The sequence below is a fragment of the Thamnophis elegans genome, chromosome Z (genome assembly GCF_009769535.1).
Source record: "Thamnophis elegans isolate rThaEle1 chromosome Z, rThaEle1.pri, whole genome shotgun sequence".
Classification (NCBI taxonomy): Eukaryota; Metazoa; Chordata; class Lepidosauria; order Squamata; family Colubridae; genus Thamnophis; species Thamnophis elegans.
In genome coordinates, this window is record NC_045558.1 from 70,668,353 (window position 1) to 70,686,664 (window position 18,312).

Sequence of the window (18,312 nt, forward strand, 5' to 3'; positions counted from 1 at the left end):
GCATAGCGATTGTATTTTTCAAAGTGAAAAAAAAGTTTCAAAAGCCACAGACTTTGAACTTCTAAAATTCCATATATTTATTTAACATGCAATTTAAAACTTGTTGCTCCAGACTTTATTGAAAACATATGAAATCTTCTCCAAAGATTAAAAAAAAGAAACTCACTAAACTATTCAGAACCCAATTTTCAGCAATATGTATAAATCAACAAAAATAATCAAAAGAATACTCCAGCTGTTAAAAATAATCTTTTATTGCAATTACTCATTTGTGATAGGATTAAAACAGTATTACACATAAAACATGCAAAAGAATGGAAACAAAAGAATAATCATAATATTAAAAATTAAACATTTAATTCTGAAATTAAATTCAAACAGAGCATCAGAATGTTTTAGCAATGAAAGGTCTAGGACCATAATAATAAATGCGAATGACCTTGGCAGATAGGAGGAAGAGTCACAGATTAGGCAATGATCAGAGAAGAAGTAGCAGAGCCCACAGAAGAAATAGAAGCATATCAAACATTTCAAAATAGATCCTATCTAGTTTGGATTGTAAAGATTAGGGAGGAAAAGTATATTTTCAGGCTTGCAACAATTTGAGGTACAGCTATGCTTCTTGCTTTGTTCTACTTCAAAGTACTGGTACTAGAAGACAACTTTATATTTATCAGATTTTTTTAAACAAAAAACACAAAACACATTGACCATTCTTTATGATTGAATCAGATTGGTGAATATACTCATAAGCCAAATATAGTAATTGAAAGAAAATGTTAAAAAAATGTATTATTCCAAAGGTTAGAAGAACATACAGCAGTGTGTTCCTTGACAAAGGTATTTAGTTAACACACTAAAGATTTAGTAATCCTAGCACAAAATATGTAGCAAATCCCATTATCAGTTTTGTTCCATGAATGTTCATGTATTTTCAAAGCTTCAATGCAAAATATTATTGGATAAACCAGAGGAATTGTATAGCCAGACCACAAATGATTTATTTGGATTTAAAATAAATCATCTTCCATTCCCAAACAATCCCACCTCAAAAGAAATAAACAGTATATAAATCAAATTGTCATATACCATAAAGAAACCTAGTTTCAACTCTGATTTGGCTCAAGAGATAAATGTGATACACCTGGGACTGATACAACGGGTCCAGAAATGTTAGATTGTTATGTGAGTGGGGCAGAATCTCTGCAGTAATTTCCTACTCTCTGGAGTCCCAAGAATTGAGTAAACATCAGGTGCACTGCCAGTCTTATGAAATATTTCAATATTTAGTCACATCTGTGCAAAGGCAATACAAAACAATAAAGCCATTTGTGTTAATCCCACCTAGAATCCCCAGTCTTATCAACATTTAAGGTTGAGGGGTAAATTTCTAAGGGAGTGTCTTTTAGCTAAAGGGGTCAATACCCAATTCTCCTTGTCTATTTTCTGGTAATTAAATGTAAGCAGCTGGAAGAAAGCTTTTATAGAGTATTATGCTTTCCAAATAGAGTATTTTTGCTTCTATTGCTAAACATTTGACTTAAGACACATAGTGGCATGGTATACCTTTATATCAGGAAACTGTCCCAAATATGTATCCAAAGTTAGTAATGACCCATCTACCAGCTTTTGGTGAAAATCTTCCCAAAGCACATCACATTTCTGTAGAGAAAGATGAAACATGCTGAAAATACGGATTTAAACAAAAAAAATATTAACACCTACAAATCCAAATAAGAATTTCTATCAATCCAACAGCCCAAAATTGAAAGAGAAACTCTGGTTATTTGAATTTTAATGACATTTATTTTCACATTGATGTACCTAATATCATCAAAACAGTGATGTTTTTCACTGTTTAGGATTTACCATGTTTTTTCAACATTAGTTCAAGAGAATGGAAAGTAAGGAAAATATTTAGATATTGCTTATAAACTTCCACACTCATTCTTGCCATATGCAAAACCCAAAATTCATTCTTGCCCACAATATATTACGTATAATTGAAAAAATTCTGCTCTCATTTTCCTAAGGAGATCGAAGTTTATCTCCAAGGTCACTTGTTCAAGCATCTAGAGTCACACTGGAGGATGCCTAAAAGCTAGTAAGTTTTATTAACTATTGTTGTATCAATTCTTTTTTCAGTACAAAAAATTTTCAGTCAAATTGTCACCTAAGAACTTCAACATTAGAAATACATTAGGATGCTGAGAGTCAATGACATTTTACATTTGTCCAAACATTAGAACATAATGCCTCCAGGATATATCTTAGTTGTGCATTAAATTGTTCTCAACAACTAGCCAATGGAAAAGACATTTTGGCACTACTAATCATTGGTAGTAAAATGATAGCTGATGCCTGTGAAAACCTGCTAGAAAGCTGATACAAATCACATAGCAACTCAGTAACCCTATACAGACATTATTGGTGTAGAACTCAGGCTCAACTGAAATACAGGAGCAGGATTATATTGCTGGCTTCAGTCTTCTTTTATTAAAAAAAAAACCAATTTGATTAAAAATTAAAAATTCATTGCCAACAGGATCACAATTGATGATATTGGAGAAGGAGGAGGAGGAGGAGGAGGAGGAGGAGGAGGAGGAGGAGGAGGAGGAGGAGGAGGAGGAGGAGGAGGAGGAGGAAAAAAGGTAAAAACTAATACAAACTAAAAACAAAGGAAAGAATAAAAAATAGAAGGTACAGAAAATAAAAATAGAGAAATAGAAAAAATAATATAGTAAAAAAAGAAAATATATATATAAAGCAATAACTTCATAACAACAAATATAAACAATTTTAGTAATTTATCACTCTTATAATAGAACTAATGATATCTTCTTTCTATATTTGAACTCTTATTATAAACAAATTCTTAAAGTCTCCTTGTTTCAATCCTGATCTGAAGTTTTAGTCCTGGTTATCAAAAGCTAAGTTTTACCAGAGATAATATATATATTTTAACCTTAATCAAATAAATCAACTTTATATATCTCTCTTTTATTTTTAACAATCTTGATCTTTAGATAATGTCCTAAAACTTTTACATAATGTCCTAAAACTTAAATTCTTTTCATTTCTTCTGTCTCTTCTCACAAAATTCTTCAAATCTAACATTTTTTGCAATACACTACAGGAAAATAAGCTCTCATTTGTTATTTATATTTGAGAAAGCTAGGCAGTTCAAAAATGTGCAAAAACTCCAAATTAATAAATAACTAATTATATACATCTTTTAATTACTAAAATATCAGTCAGTTTATTTTCTATGGCAGAGTAGCATCTTTTCCCTTATCATTTTGTACCCTATCATTTTTAAGTCTACTGAGTTCACTTTCAATTTTGTCAGGTAAAACTTGTTTCTCTTCTATGACTTTTTAAAACATAGTATCTATAGAAGCAGTCATTCTTATATTTAACTTCTGTGTCTATTATTCAAAAATATAATGTAGTATGCCCCATATTGAAATAGTTTGCTTTACACTCACTGGAGACTACTGTCCTGCAATCTCCTCATAAGGAGCAACGGTCTGAAGCACTTGTGGGCAATCTCAAGTGTCTCCTTCAGAAAGAAATTGTGAAGAGCTGGTCTACTTGCTGGCTCTTTATTCTGCTTGCAGTAATCAATTCCACTTTTAGTAGAGCTGTCTTTGCTATTTCTTCTCTGGAAGTCACTACTGGATTAAATCTCAATGTCTGGCAATTTAACATAGTAATTAATACACAGGATGTCTGGGGTGGATCCACACTGCCCCTTTATTTGCTTGTAGAGGCTTAGAGAATGCCCAGATCAGACTAATGGGTTATTATCTGCAATATGGGGGAGATATTTGCATGGTATATCAGAACAAGAAACTAAAATCCAAGCATGGAAGTAATATAATGGCTTAAAGATAATAATAAGCCACCTATACAGACTAAAATTAAGGCTCCAGAATAGATCCAACAGTAAAGTACAAAACTAAAGTTGATACCATTTCTTATAAAACACAGGAAGGGAGAATTAAGGTCTCAGCAGTGATGTACTATAAATTTTCCTTTCAAAATAAAAGCCTTTAGGACTGAAACAACTTGAAGGAGAGGTGATGGTTCAAATCAGAAAATCTATAAGAAGCCACTTATAGAAAGTGCTGTATACCTGCTGAACTATGCACACATATTAGAACAATCATATTGAAAGGACTCCTCTCTTTTGCTCTAGTCAAGACAGAACATTCGAAAATCTCTGACATTTATTCACTGATACTCCAGGTGCTGAAAGCAATGTGGAAGAGGTCTGCAAATCCTCAGTAGTAGATAAGATCTTAAACTATTCAGAGATGAGATACAAGGGGCATGAAGCTGGAGAGGAGAGGACTACTGGAAACAGATGCAGTCAGATCAATAATAATAGCTGCAGCCTGCTGGTTTTTTTTAATGTTCTCATAGAATGAGTCACAAATAAGATGAGTGACTGCATCAAAGCTATTTAGTAAACACTTGGCAGTGTTTATATGAGTCTGATGCTTGGATTTCCCCAAAGCATAAAAAGCAAATATTCCATCCCCGCATTTGGCACTTGCAGAAAACTCTGCAGCTAGAAAATTGTGCCTTTATGAGGGAATGAAGATTAGTGAAATAAGATAAAAATTTAAAATGGAAGAATCAAACATAAAGAATCCATCATGAAGAAAGAATACCTGATCGTTGTGGAAGTTGCAGAATAGGATTAATACTGTTCTTACTAGTTCATTCTGTGTACAAAGAAGGCACCTGCCCAGAAATTGATATACTTTGCAAGATTTCACTAGACTCTGGACAGGCAGATAATGCAAGAGGATAACCATGTAAGTCAGCTGCATGGGGAAATGAGTCAAGTTAAAAAGGATTCCATTATAATGTGAGACTAAAAATAAGGCAACAAATGCAAATTAAAACTTAGCCATGAAGCTCATATTGCACATTTGGATCTAATCTCTATCTGAGCTGTGTTTGTTCACCATATTTCCTTAGCTACAGTTTTCCTATTCAATCCAATTCCTTGCAAGTGGAGGAACCTACTGTTTGACCCAGGTGGACTTGGGGAGTGGGACAGAAAGAGGAGCCTGAAGAACTGGTAACTGGAGTCACAATGAGGAGGCCCAGAAAACCAGCAGCTGATTGGCGTGGACCTGAAGAGGAAGATTTCATGATGTCCCAAGCCTCTTCTCACTTTGCTAATGTAATGCTCCTCTTTGTATCACTATGTTTATTTGTTTTTCTTGAATAGCAATAGCAATAGCAATAGCAGTTAGACTTATATACCGCTTCATAGGGCTTTCAGCCCTCTCTAAGCGGTTTACAGAGTCAGCATATTGCCCCCAACAACAATCCGGGTCCTCATTTTACCCACCTCAGAAGGATGGAAGGCTGAGTCAACCCTGAGCCGGTGAGATTTGAACAGCCGAACTGCAGAACTGCAGAATCCAGAACAACCTTTAGAGTCCTCATAGCTTTGGAAAAAAATTGTGTTATATGGACTCTAATACAAATAGTGTACTATTTTCAATGGTATCAGGCTGATCTCCAAGACATCAAGCAACTCAGGCTCTTGTTTTCAACCAAAATCACAAAAAAGGAAGGAACCTATGATCTTCAGGAATTATATTCACAGTTGCTTTAGTGATTTTAAAGTACAAGTAGTCCTTGACTTATGAGCACAATTGAGCCCAAAATTAATGTTACCAGGTGAGAAATTTGTTGTGAGCTTTGCTCAACTTTACGACATTTTTGGCCACAGTTGTTAAGTGAATCACTGCACTTGTTAACTTAGTAACACAGTTGTTAAGTGAATCTGTGAATCTTAAAAGTCATTGTTTACTTCTCACATTATTATTTTTTAATGTTTTTATTTTTAAACATAAAAGACAACATATAAAAGTCTCATCCATTATATACAGCATGTCATTTGGTTACAAGCGTTTGTGCATCCATATTTTCAATTATGTATACAATCACAAAATTTCCATCTAAGTACCTCATTTTCATTGTGATCATATATTCAATTACGGTTAATATTTCTTTCTTTTCAGCAAACCTAATTCCTTTGCATCCTTAGTTGTCTATTTAATAACAATATACCTTTATGTAATCACTTACTTCTCACATTAATTTATTGTGTCTATTCTAAGTACAATTCAATCTAAATCTGCAATTTCTTAAATAAATAAAATAAATTCTTACCTCACCAACCATTTTCACATCTTCTCGCCCATACCAATCAGGTTCATATACTTCATGAAGAGACTCTGTAAGCTTTTTGGAAGCATCTTGCATGCCTAAAATTTTGAGCAGAAAGAGTCTGTTGTTCACATCTGTAATCTCAAGGTTGGATTCCATTTCATCTGCCTTTATCGGTGTCATCTCTGAAGTTCATAAACATTCAATAAGGCTACGAAACAGGATTTTGTTAGGTTTAAGGTTTAAGGTTTTAATGGATTTGTATGCCGCCCAATCCCGAAGGACTCCGGGTGGCTTACATAAAAACAATTTTAAAAAATATTAAAAGATATTAAAAGAATTTAAAATACAAGACAAAGAGATTTTAAAAAGATACAACATGCCCTCAATCTTAGTGGGGCTGAAGCTCAGTCAAAGATCAGCAGCCCCAGGCTGCTGGAACAGCCAGGTCTTAATAGACTTTCGGAAGGCCGAGAGAGTGGGGAGGGTCCGGATCTCAGGGGGTAGATGGTTCCATAGGGCCGGGGAAGCTACAGAGAAGGCTCTCCCCCAAGGAGCTGCCAGATGACATTGTATAGTCGATGGCACCCAGAGAAGGCCCACCCTGTGAGATCTTATTGGGCGCTGGTAGGTATATGGCAGGAGGCAGTCACGGAGATATTCAGGTCCTAGGCCATGTAGGGCTTTAAAAGTGATAACCAACACCTTGAAGCGTGTTCGGAGACCAATAGGGGGCCAGTGCAGCTCACGGAGGATAGGTGTAACATGGGTGTATCTAGGTATACCTAGTATCGCTCGCGCGGCTGCATTCTGGACCAACTGTAGTCTCCGAACACTTTTCAGGGGCAGCCCCATGTAGAGCACGTTACAGTAGTTGAGTCTTGAGGTGACGAGGGCGTGAGTGACCATTTGGAGTGCCTCACGGTCCAGGTAGGTCTGCAACTGGTGCACCAGGCGAACCTGGGCAAAAGCTCCCCTGGTCACAGCTGACAAATGGTGTTCTAGCATCAGCTGCGGATCCAGGACAACACCCAAGTTGCAGGCCCTCTCTGAGGGGTGTAAGATCTCACCCCCCCCCAGGTTTAAAGATGGAATATCTGGACTATCTTTGTGGGGCAGCATCCAAAGCCACTCGGTCTTGTTAGGGTTGAGCGCAAGCTTGTTCATTCCCATCCAGACTCTGACAGCTTCCAGGCACTGGCACATTACTTCTACCGGTTCACTGAGTTGGCACGGGGTGGACAGATACAGCTGAGTATTGTCAGCATACTGGTGGTATTTAATCCCGTACCAACGAATGATCTCACCCAGCGGCTTCATGTAGATGTTAAATAGAAGGGGGGAAAGGACCGAGCCCTGCGGCACCCTGTATTTAAGGGGCCTAGGGGTCAACCTTTGTCCTCCGACCAACACTGACTGCGACCTGTCAGAGAGGTAAAAGGAGAACCACCATAAAACGGTGCCTCCCACTCCCACCTCTTCCAGCCGCCGCAGAAGGATACCATGGTCGATGGTATCGAAGGCCGCTGAGAGGTCAAGAAGCACCAGGATAGAGGAATGTCCTCTATCCCTGGCTCGCCAGAGATCATCGGTCAGTGCGACCAAAGCGGTTTCGGTGCAGTAACCAGGCCTGAAACCAGACTGAAAGGGATCTAGATAATCCGCTTCATCCAAGGTCCGCCGGAGTTGGGAGGCCACCACCTTCTCAACAACCTTCCCTAAGAATGGGAGGTTGGAGACTGGATGGTAGTTTTTAAGGGCAGCTGGGTCCAGAGCAGGCTTCTTAAGGAGGGGTCTCACCACCACTTCCTTCAAAGGTTGCGGGAAAGTCCTCTCCCAAAGAGAGGTGTTTACAGTCCTCTGGATCCAGCCTCGTGTCATCTCCCTGCTGGTCGAAACCAACCAGGAGGGACACGGGTCCAGTAGACAGGTGGCGGCACTCATCGCTCCCATGGCCTTCCTCAGGAGTGGCAAGCTGGAACTCACTCCACAAAATTTGATCAAGGACTTCCCTTGCCTTCTCTGCTGGCACTGTCCAAGTGGAGTCCAGGTCTGTCCAAATCTGAGTGACTTTGTCCGACAGAAACTGAACAAATTCCTCAGCTCTTCCCTGTAAGGGTTCACTCGCATTTCAGGAGGGAGTGGGTTATCCTAAACAGGGCAGCCGGGCGAGATTCTGTGGACGCAATAAGGGCGGAAAAATGAGCACATTTTGCCACCCGTATCGCCACTAAATAAGTCCTAATAAAGGTTCTTAGTAATGTTCGGTGGGATTTGGAGTTACTAGCCTTCCAGCGTCGCTCCAGGCATCTCTTTTGGCACTTCATCTCCTGGAGTTCCTCGGTAAACCAAGGTGCCCTCCTGGATCCACTGCTGCGGAGAGGCCACAAAGGTGCAATCCGATCTAATGCCCTAGCTGCCGCTGTATTCCAGGGAGTGACCAAGGATTCAGTCGGATTGTGGGCAAGGGAGTCAGGTATATCCCCAAGCTCCGTCTGAAATCCCAATGGGTCGATCAGGCGCCTGGGGCAGAACCATTTAATTGGTTCCACCTCCCTGCAGTGGGGGAGTAGCTTCCGAAAATCAAGCCTCAGCAGGAAGTGATCCGACCATGAGAAGGACGAGATCTCTATCCCCTTTAGTTCCAGATCACGTCTCCTCTGCCCTGAGAGAAACACAAGGTCGAGCGTGTGTCCCGCCACATGAGTCGGACCCTGAATTACCTGGGTCAAGTCCATGGTTGTCATGGAAGCCATGAACTCCTGGGCCCCATCTGAGCGTTCGCCAAGAGATGGCAGGTTGAAATCCCCCAGTACTATAAGTCTGGGGAACTCTACCGCCAGTCCGGCTACTGACTCTAGGAGCGCAGGGAGGGCTGTTGTGACGCAGCTGGGAGGTAGGTACGTCCGAAACAAGCCCACTTGACCCCCTAGGTCCAACCTCACAAGGAGGGACTCACACCCGATATTCTCTGGAGCAGGGATCCTGCGAGGAGCTAATGACTCCCGGATAATGATTGCAACTCCTCCACCCCTTCACTGGTGTCGTGGCTGGTGGAGCACCTGAAACCCTTCTGGGCACATTTCTGAGAGGGGGACTCCTTCCTCATGGCCCAGCCAGATTTCAGTAATACATGCCAGGTCTGCCCCCTCGTCTAATAGTAAGTCCCGGACGAGAGGAGCTTTATGGACCACAGACCTGGCATTTAGCAACAGCAGCCTGAGACCAGGGCCCTGGCTTCTATGTCACCTGGTTCCTGAGTTGAGCTTTCAGGGCCGGAACAAGGGATCGCTGTGACATAGCAAACCCTCCTTCTCCGGTAATAGCTAGCCCTGTAGCTCCCGTTGTACCTGCCCTTCCCAGTCGTAACCGTAATGCTCCGGCCCACCCCCATCCCCATAGATGCCCCCCTGTCTCCCAAGGCCCCCGTTCTTCTCGGCAGGCCATTCATACCAAACACTCTGGGATGAGAGGCAGATCCGGGGCCCCATCCACTTCTGCTTCTGCACTCAGTGGAGGGGGCTCCAGGCCGCACTCTCAATCCCCTCATATGCACCAACCAGGTATTCTCCACATACATACCCCACTATAGTTAAAAGAATACAACAATAAAATAAAATAAATTATGCTAGTTTAAAAGAAAGTGGGATCATTCAATCACAAGCATACATACACACTCCACATATGGAAAAGAGGGGGTTGTGGAGATATTAAAATTGATATTGATATTGTGCGAGTAAGTTCATAAAGTTTGTAGGGCGGAAACACAAAAGTCGAGTTGATGGCAGAGGGATGCAGAGGGAGTAGTTAGTCTTCTCTCCCAAACAGCGTAGCAAAGGGGGGCAAAAGTCTGGATGGCTGAGATGGTGTCCCTGGGGTAGCGGTAGGTGGCAGTGGTTGTAACAAGGAAACAAGGTTGTAAATCTGGGAGTCCAAGAGTCCAAAGTCCATAAGCAGTCCGATCCAATGGAGGGGGGGCGCCCGAAGGGGCCATGATGATGACAAGCAAAATCAGCTGCCCACTTCCATCCAGCACCGCGCAAATCAGCCACCCCACTCCTTGGAAATGAATGACCAGCTGGTGCAACTCCGAAGGCTCCAAGGCCTCTCCCAATCGTAAGAAACAAAGACAAAGGCCGCCAGGACTGCCGCAGGCCAATGTACAATGGGGGGGCACCTGGGAGGGCCGTGGCGGTGGCAGCAAGGCCAGCCGCCCGATCTCATTCGGCGCCATCCGGACCAGCCACCCCCTTGCTGGCACGATAGTATCAATGCGATCCAAGGCTCTCCCGAGTCTCCCAAGTCCAGAAAGTAAAGCCAAAAGACCCCAGTGTTGTTAGAAGCCGCCGGAAGTGGCGCCGCCATCTTTGCCACCAGATAGAGAAAAACCACCAAAGTGACCCCGCAGTCTGGGAGCCGGCCCAAAGCGGCGACCCCCCAGCTGACTGTCCAGTCGGGTCCCCTGGCTCATCCTCTACCATTTAGACCCCTTCCTGCAGGGCTCGCCGCTAAAACTGCGATGTTTCCAGCGTTTCTTTCCACTTGCCCAGCCAGAGAAAGGAGGTTGCCGGCCATTCGCAAACTCACACATGTGTTAGAATTTATTTTTTGAATAATATTTATATAAATAATATTTATTTTGAATGTTATTTCAAAAATAATAAAATGATAAAAAACAGTAGTGATTGGATATCAATGACAAATGGGAATTCTAAAAATGAATGAGTTTGACTGTATATGTCAGCCTCTGCCTTACTGCTGCTTTCGGCTGCCATTGAAACAGGGTGGGAGGGCATGGTATTTGGGAGGGGAATTAGTCTGTACTGGAGGATTGTTATTAGGAGTTATTCTGACCATCTCTCTGCGCATGTGGAAGAATGGAGTTTCCCGCCGAGGCCAACTTTCCAGCATTCCAACCTGATGATGATTTTTGAAGACATCCCCCACTTGACAGTTGGGTGAATTATGATTGGACTATGAACTGGGCTACCAAGGGGAGGGGATTGAATCATTCATGATATCTATTGCTTTCACGCCTTTTTACTCAGACTCAGCTTTGCTTTGCTTCTCATCATTTGTAATCAGAAAAAGTACACTTAATTCTGAAACTTGGAGTTGGGTGGTTTCTTTCTTGATTATTAAATGAAGAGGCACCTGACATTAAGCTGAGTCTCACCTCGCACCCAGCCCGGAGCAAATACCTTCCGAGGGGGGTGCACTCAACGGAAAAAAAATGTCCTTCCATGGCAGTGACCAAGAGGAGGATATGGCAGCAGCTGCAGCACCATCATTAATGGAAATGTTGGCTGACCTGCAAGTGGAGTAACCTACTATTCGACCCAGGTGTACTTGAGGAGTGGGACAGTAAGAGGAACCTGAAGAACCGGTAACTGGAGTCACGATGAGGAGGCCCAGAAAACCAGCAGCTGATTGGCGTGAACCTGAAGAGGAAGATTTCATGATGTCCCAAGCCATGAAACTTCTGAAAGGAGCATGGGAAAAACGCCGGGCTCGAGAGAGTGGTGTGGAAAGAGGAGCTAAGGAGGAACTAGAGAAAAGGTACCCGTTGCATAGTTTAAGAGAGGCGGGGGGCGAAGGGGAATGTGCACAAGAAGACCCAGCACCAAGCTCACTCCCTGCAGCTAGAGACATTCCGAGAGCGGGGGGGGGGGGGGCAGGCGATGCTGAATGGCTAAGATTCCACCCTTAAGTGTAAAGTATGCTGGAGAGCCCAGAGAACTGGGATTGTTTTTAATTCAGGTTTGGAATTATATGCAAATATATGGACCTGACCTGAACTCAGATGAAGCTAAAGTAGAATAGTATTAATGGCTCTGGAGAAGAAGGCAGCTGAATGGATGGTTGGATTACATAATAGTGATTCCCCTCTCCTAAGAAACTTTAACGGCTTTATGGCAGCCCTGATAAGACACTTTGATGACCCTCTCATCGAGCACTGGGCTAGAATTAAATTTACGACCCTTAGACAGGGCAAAAGGACTGTGGCTGAGTATGTACTCAATTCCAGGAATTGTCAGCTTATATGAGAGGATGGTCTGAAGAGGCCTTATTAGATCGTTTCGCGGATGGCTTGAACAAAGAAGTGTAAACAGGAGACTCCCCCGCCGTTTAGAACCTTGGTATGAGGCAGCAGCAGATGTTGAAATTGATTTGTCCAGGCTTCATTACAAGGGAGAAGGAGAAACTGAGGATTCCCCACCTTCCACCAAAACCCTCCTCTCAAAGATGCAAAAACGGGGAAGGGGAGGATTCACAGGAAAATCTAAACCTCCCGTGTGCTTCCGCTGTGGAAAGGAGGGGCATCATGCTGTAAACTGCAGAGTCAAGCTCAGCCACACCACACCACCCCCTCACAAGGAGAAAAAGATGGAGAAACCTCCTAGCAGAAGGAAGGAACCAGCTTTGGCAGGGGAGGAGCCTTCCTGCCGCTTCCACCCGGCAGAGGGAGAAAACGAAAGTCCCAGCTCATCTGACGACAGTGATTCTGACGAGACTGAATGCTGGTTAAGTTCCCGCTCGGGTCCCATGACTGTCCCAGTTGAACTTAGAGTGCCCTCTTCTGGCACACAAGAGAAAATTCATTGACAAAAATTTAAACATTTATTTATTTATTTGTCTTGTATGCCGCCCACTCCTGGAGGACTCTGGGCGGCTCACAAAAGACAAGGGAAAGGGGGAAACAAGACAAAGACAACATATTAAAAACAAAACCAACATTCACAATTTTCGTGGAGGTAGATGCTTCTCAGCTCCCCCCAGCCTGCTGGAACAGCCAGGACTTGGTGGTTTTGCGGAAGGCTGGGAGGGTAGTAAGGGTCCGGATCTCAACAGGGAGCTCGTTCCAGAGGGCCAGAGCTGCAACAGAGAAGGCCCTCCCCCGGGGAGTCGCCAGCCGACATTGGCTGGCAGATGGAATCCGGAGGAGACCCAACCTGTGCGATCTAATTGGTCTGAGAGATGTAATCGGCAGGAGGCGGTCTCTCAGGTACCCAGGTCCGATGCCATGTAGGGCTTTATAGGTAGCGACCAGCACCTTGAAGCGGATTCGGAGACTAATAGGTAGCCAGTGCAATAGGGGTTTCATTGAGCCAGCTAGGCCTCGAGTGGTAGCTCCAGTCTTATTCAGGGAAAAGAAAGATGGCTCATTCCGTCTCTGTGTTAATTTTAAAAATCTTAACAGCATTTGCGCCCAAAATCTCTACCTTTTGCCACTAATGAAGGACATGTTGGCCCAGCTGGGGAAGGGAAAAATCTTCACGAAGTTGGATCTGCGGGAGGCTTACTATCGGGTCAGAATTAAGGAAGGAGACGAATTGAAAACTGCGTTCAATTGCCCTCTTGGCTGTTTCCAGTTTCGTGTTATGCCGTTTGGCCTACATGGGGTGACAGCTGTTCATGCAATTAATTAATGAGGTCCTACATGACCATCTTTACAAAGGCGTAATGGTCTATCTAGATGATATCCTTATTTACACGGAAACATGTGATGAACACGTGAAGCTGGTTCACACAGTACTCAAAAAGCTTTGTGCAGTGGAACTTTATGCTAAGTTGTCCAAGTGCGAATTTCATCAAGAAAAAGTACATTACCTAGGTTATCGCATCTCCCACAAGGGAATAGAAATGGACCCTGCTAAAGTCAAAGCGGTCACTGAATGGGAAGCTCCACGCACACGTAAACAGCTACAAAGCTTCCTGGGTTTTGCTAATTATTGTCAATTTATTCCCTCTTTTGCTAAGATCGCTCTGCCGATCACGAATTTCCTGAAGTTGAAAGGGGGGGCGAAACCCAGGCCTAGTAAGCCCTTGAACTGGACTATGGAATGTCAGGCTGCTTTCGAGAAATTAAAACGTCTATTTGCAGCTGAACCAGTCCTCAAACACCCAGACATGGACACACCTTTTGTGGTCCAAGCTGATGCTAGTGATATGGCTGTGGGAGTGGTACTTTTTCAAGCCAATATGCAAGGAAAATTACAACCCTGCACTTACACCTCCCGTAAATTAACAGAGACTGAAAGATGTTGGGCTATTTGGGAAAAAGAGGCTTTTGCTGTTCGATGGGCTCTGATGACCTGACGTTATTTTCTAGAGGGTGCAAAACACCCTTTTGAAGTATGGACTGACCACAAAAACTTAGAGGCATTAAAAAAACCCAGGAAGTTGTCTCCTAAGCAAATGCGATGGGCACATTTCAATAGATTCAATTTCACCCTGAGGTATATACCGGGTGGAAAGAACTTTATGGCTGATGCTTTATCCAGGCTTCCAGTTCAAAACTGAGTGTTGTCCAACCTGTCATACCAGCGAGAAGTCTGGCTGTTCCTGTTGTTACCAGAAGTCAGGCTGCTTCCAAAGTGATGGTTACGCAAGACCTCGCTACTAAGCTCAAAGGGGCTTTTGCGGATGATGACTGATTCAGCCACCATGAGAATGAGTGCACCATGAAGGATGGACTTGCTTGGATTGGCACTGTTATATGTCCCCATGTCCATTAGATCCTTGGTCCTTCAACGTGCTCATGACTCTCGCATGGCTGGACACTTCGGGTTTGTAAAAACCCTACACCTCATCAAGAGACAATTTTGGTGGCCATCTTTGAAAAAGGACATTGAATCTTATGTGGCTAGTTGCCCCACTTGTGCTGCAGTGAAGCGGCCACCAGGTAAGCCTCAGGGATTGCTCCAATCAGTTGCCCACCCTGAGGCTCCGTGGAAAGATCTCTATGAACTTCATTGTTGAATTACTGGAAAGTCATGGCAATACTGTGATTTGGGTTGTCACTGATTTGTTCTCCAAACAAGTTCACTTTATTCTTTGTCCTAAGATCCCATCCGCAAAGTCCTTGGCTAAGCTGTTCATCACGCATATCTATTGTCTACATGGGGTTGTTTTGAAAAGAGTTTCTGGAGTTAATTGGCTCTGCCCAGGGGTTGAGCTCTGCCCACTACCCTCAGACTAACGGTGCTTGTGAAAGGACTAATTCTGTATTGGAACAGTATCTTCATTGTTTCATCAACTACTAGCAAGATAACTGGGTGGAATTATTACGCCGGAATCATATTCAGTATCTTGTGATTTGGAAGCATTTCCCTCCCTCTCATGCTGAGTGGGTTGACAAGTCTCATGTGCAGACTCCTCGGCTTCTCCGCAACTTCTACTCCCCTTACCTTGACAAGCCCTGACCTCATTTGTTTTTTTTATTTTTCCCTCCCTTCTTCCTCTTCTTTGTCATGTTGTTCGTTTGTGTGTCTCTGTTCTTTTGTTTCTGCAGGTGTGAGCCTACTTTTCTGGAGGGAGGCCAGATGTCAGCCTCTGCCTTATTGCTGCTTTCAGCTGCCATTGAAACGGGGTGGGAGGGCATGGTATTTGGGAGGGGAATTAGTCTGTACTGGAGGATTGTTATTAGGAGTTATTCTGACCATCTCTCTGCCCATGTGGAAGAAGGGAGTTTCCCGCCGAGGCCAACTGTCCAGCATTCCAACCTGATGATGATTTTTGAAGACATCCCCCACCTGACAGTTGGGTGAATTATGATTGGACTATGAACTGGGGTACAAAGGGGAGGGGATTGAATCATTCGTGATATCTATTGCTTTCGCGCCTTTTTACTCAGACTCAGCTTTGCTTTGCTTCTCATCGTTTGTAATCAGTAAAAGTACACTTAATTCTGAAACATGGAGTTGAGTGGTTTCTTTCTTGATTATTAAATGAAGAGGCACCTGACATTATATTTTTTATATATAAAACTGTAATCACTTCTTATTTAGCAGTACTGTCTTTTCTTTATTGCCAGTATAAATGCTAAATTAAGCTTAGCAGAAAAATAGTTTCTGTAGGGTTCTACTTTTGTGTGTATTTTCTTTTGACTCCAAGTTTTGTCTGGATTCCATTATGTAGTTACACACAATGGATGAACAAAGGTAAATAGGTCAAGGCAACAGCTCTGCTGTTTGCTTTGTTTACAATTGCATAACATTCCAATTCAAAACATACAATTCAAACCTACCATATGGTTTTTACGTGTAGCTAGATTTTCAGTGATATAAATCAAATAGAAACAATCAAATTCTAAGACATAAATTATTACAGAACAATTGTCAGTTGAAACATTGGATCATTTCATAGTTATTTTAATGTTATTTCAGTAGGAGCCACATTTGAGGATGATTTTTAAAACATTTTGCCACTCTAATGTTCCCCTTTATTTTTGACTCATCTGCTTCTCTTTACTCTTTGAGTTTCCTCTTCTCCTAATGTCTCTCCCTTTTCTAAAACCATTTCTATACCTTTTTTCACTCCATGCCCCTTGCTTGCTCCATGCCCCAAGTCTATAAGGATAAATCTGATAGGCTGATTTTGAAAAATATAATCAGGATTGAATCTAATGAAAGGTCACCAAGAAATACGCAATTGTAGGCCAACCACTTCCATATTTTGCCACCATGCTCAACTCAAGGCAAACATGATGGTCACATCATAGTGCAGGCGTCTGCAATCACATACCTGTCAGAATCATAAGGAACAGCACAGCACAAGATTTCTTTCATCATCACTTTGGAAAATAAGTTGACCCACCTCCTCTTTGTGGTAGCCTATTAAATACTGGAATACTGCTCTCATGTCCTCCCCTCCTCTACTCCTTATTTTCTCTAGAGTAGCCATACCTAATTACTGCAACCATTCTTCATAAGTTTTAGTCTCCAGGCCTTTAATCATCTTAGTTGCTCTTCTTTGCACTTTTTCCCAAGTCTCAACTTTTTTTATATAATGTGCCCCCCCTCTATTCGATCGGACTGCTTATGGAGTATCCTATGCAGTATCCTAAGAGTGGGCTTACTGTGACTTTATAAACCAGCACTAATACTTCACGTGATTTTGATTCTATGCCTCTGTTTAAACAACCAAGGTGTCAGGCCTACAGCGGTTCCTTTAAGAATCTTTGGCCTGCCACACTCTCATTAAGGGGGGGAATTAGCAAGGGGTAGAATATGTTGTTTTCAAAATAAAAAATTCCTTTCTAGAAGCTCAAGGTCATCTTTTCTCTCCCAAACCTTTGCACCTGATCGGAAGCAGTTGAGCGTAGGTACTAGCGTGGAAGAAGACGATTGGACCATGTGATGGACTGTGGGTGTGGGGACAAGATCATGAACTTTTAACTGAGTGGGATTCTGATGTAACTTCCAGAATTGAGATTCCATAGCATGATGCCAACATGCCTGCCTTATTAAATTGGAACTTTAAGCATAAGTTTGCCTTTGACTCTGATTTAATTCTGCATGATATTTGGAATGCTGACATTATCCCAATTCTCCCTTAAGATAAGTTATCAGCATCCCAAGCTGGGAAGCTGTCAGGGGGTACTGAATCCCAGTTCTGACCCAACCCTGGGCAGTACGAAAATTCAGTGAAGATGGAGGAAGAAAAACATGCTGCTGAGGAAGCCAAAATTGACAGCTTGCTTATATTGGGCGAGGCTCAATATGTGCCTTCTAAAGAAATACTTGAAGCTGCAGAGATTAAGGAAAGGGAATACCGGTTGGGAGCCCGGAGAAAGGAATTCTGTGATGATGCCTCAAGATTTATGACTTCTAAGAAATGCCTGCTAGAAGAAGAAGGGGTTGCCAACTCCGACAGACGACTGGATGATTACCAGAAGATCTGATGAATGGAGAACTTAGCCGCCCTCCCACAGCCCTTCTCTAATGGGCCTCCCAGACCATTTCCTATGGCTAAACATGAGTGAAATAAAAACCCTCCCCTCTTCAGTGACCCCTCAGTGGAACCTGGCACCTCCCACATTCTCCTTTCCTAGCGGAGATGTTGGCTCCTTCCATACAGTAACTAATGAATCAACCCACACCCTTGCTGCTGGAGTAATGCCTAGAGCAGTCACATCAGCACCCCTCCCTCCTACTGGAGAGCAACCAGACCCCCCTCCAAATAGGGGAGGTCAATCCAGCCGACAGAAAGGGGCCTGGGACACTTGCACCTCCCCACAGCTGCAAAGGGGTGACTCCTAACCCATGAATAAAGCAAACCAAGGGTGGGCGTTCATTCTGGGTCATGGATGGGCTCCATGTCAATGGACAC

At 42.8% G+C, this 18,312-nt stretch overlaps 1 protein-coding gene across 1 annotated transcript in view; it reads right to left on the reverse strand.

Annotated features, from left to right (window-relative positions):
- The window catches only part of AMPH (amphiphysin), a 214,538-nt gene that overhangs the window by 76,098 nt on the left and 120,128 nt on the right, over window positions 1-18,312 (reverse strand). The window contains exons 4-5 of the mRNA XM_032235874.1: window positions 6,202-6,296; window positions 1,567-1,662 (exon numbers count right to left, since the gene is read on the reverse strand). Coding sequence (XP_032091765.1) covers window positions 1,567-1,662; window positions 6,202-6,296 — 191 coding nt within the window. The remainder of the gene's footprint in view (window positions 1-1,566; window positions 1,663-6,201; window positions 6,297-18,312) is intronic.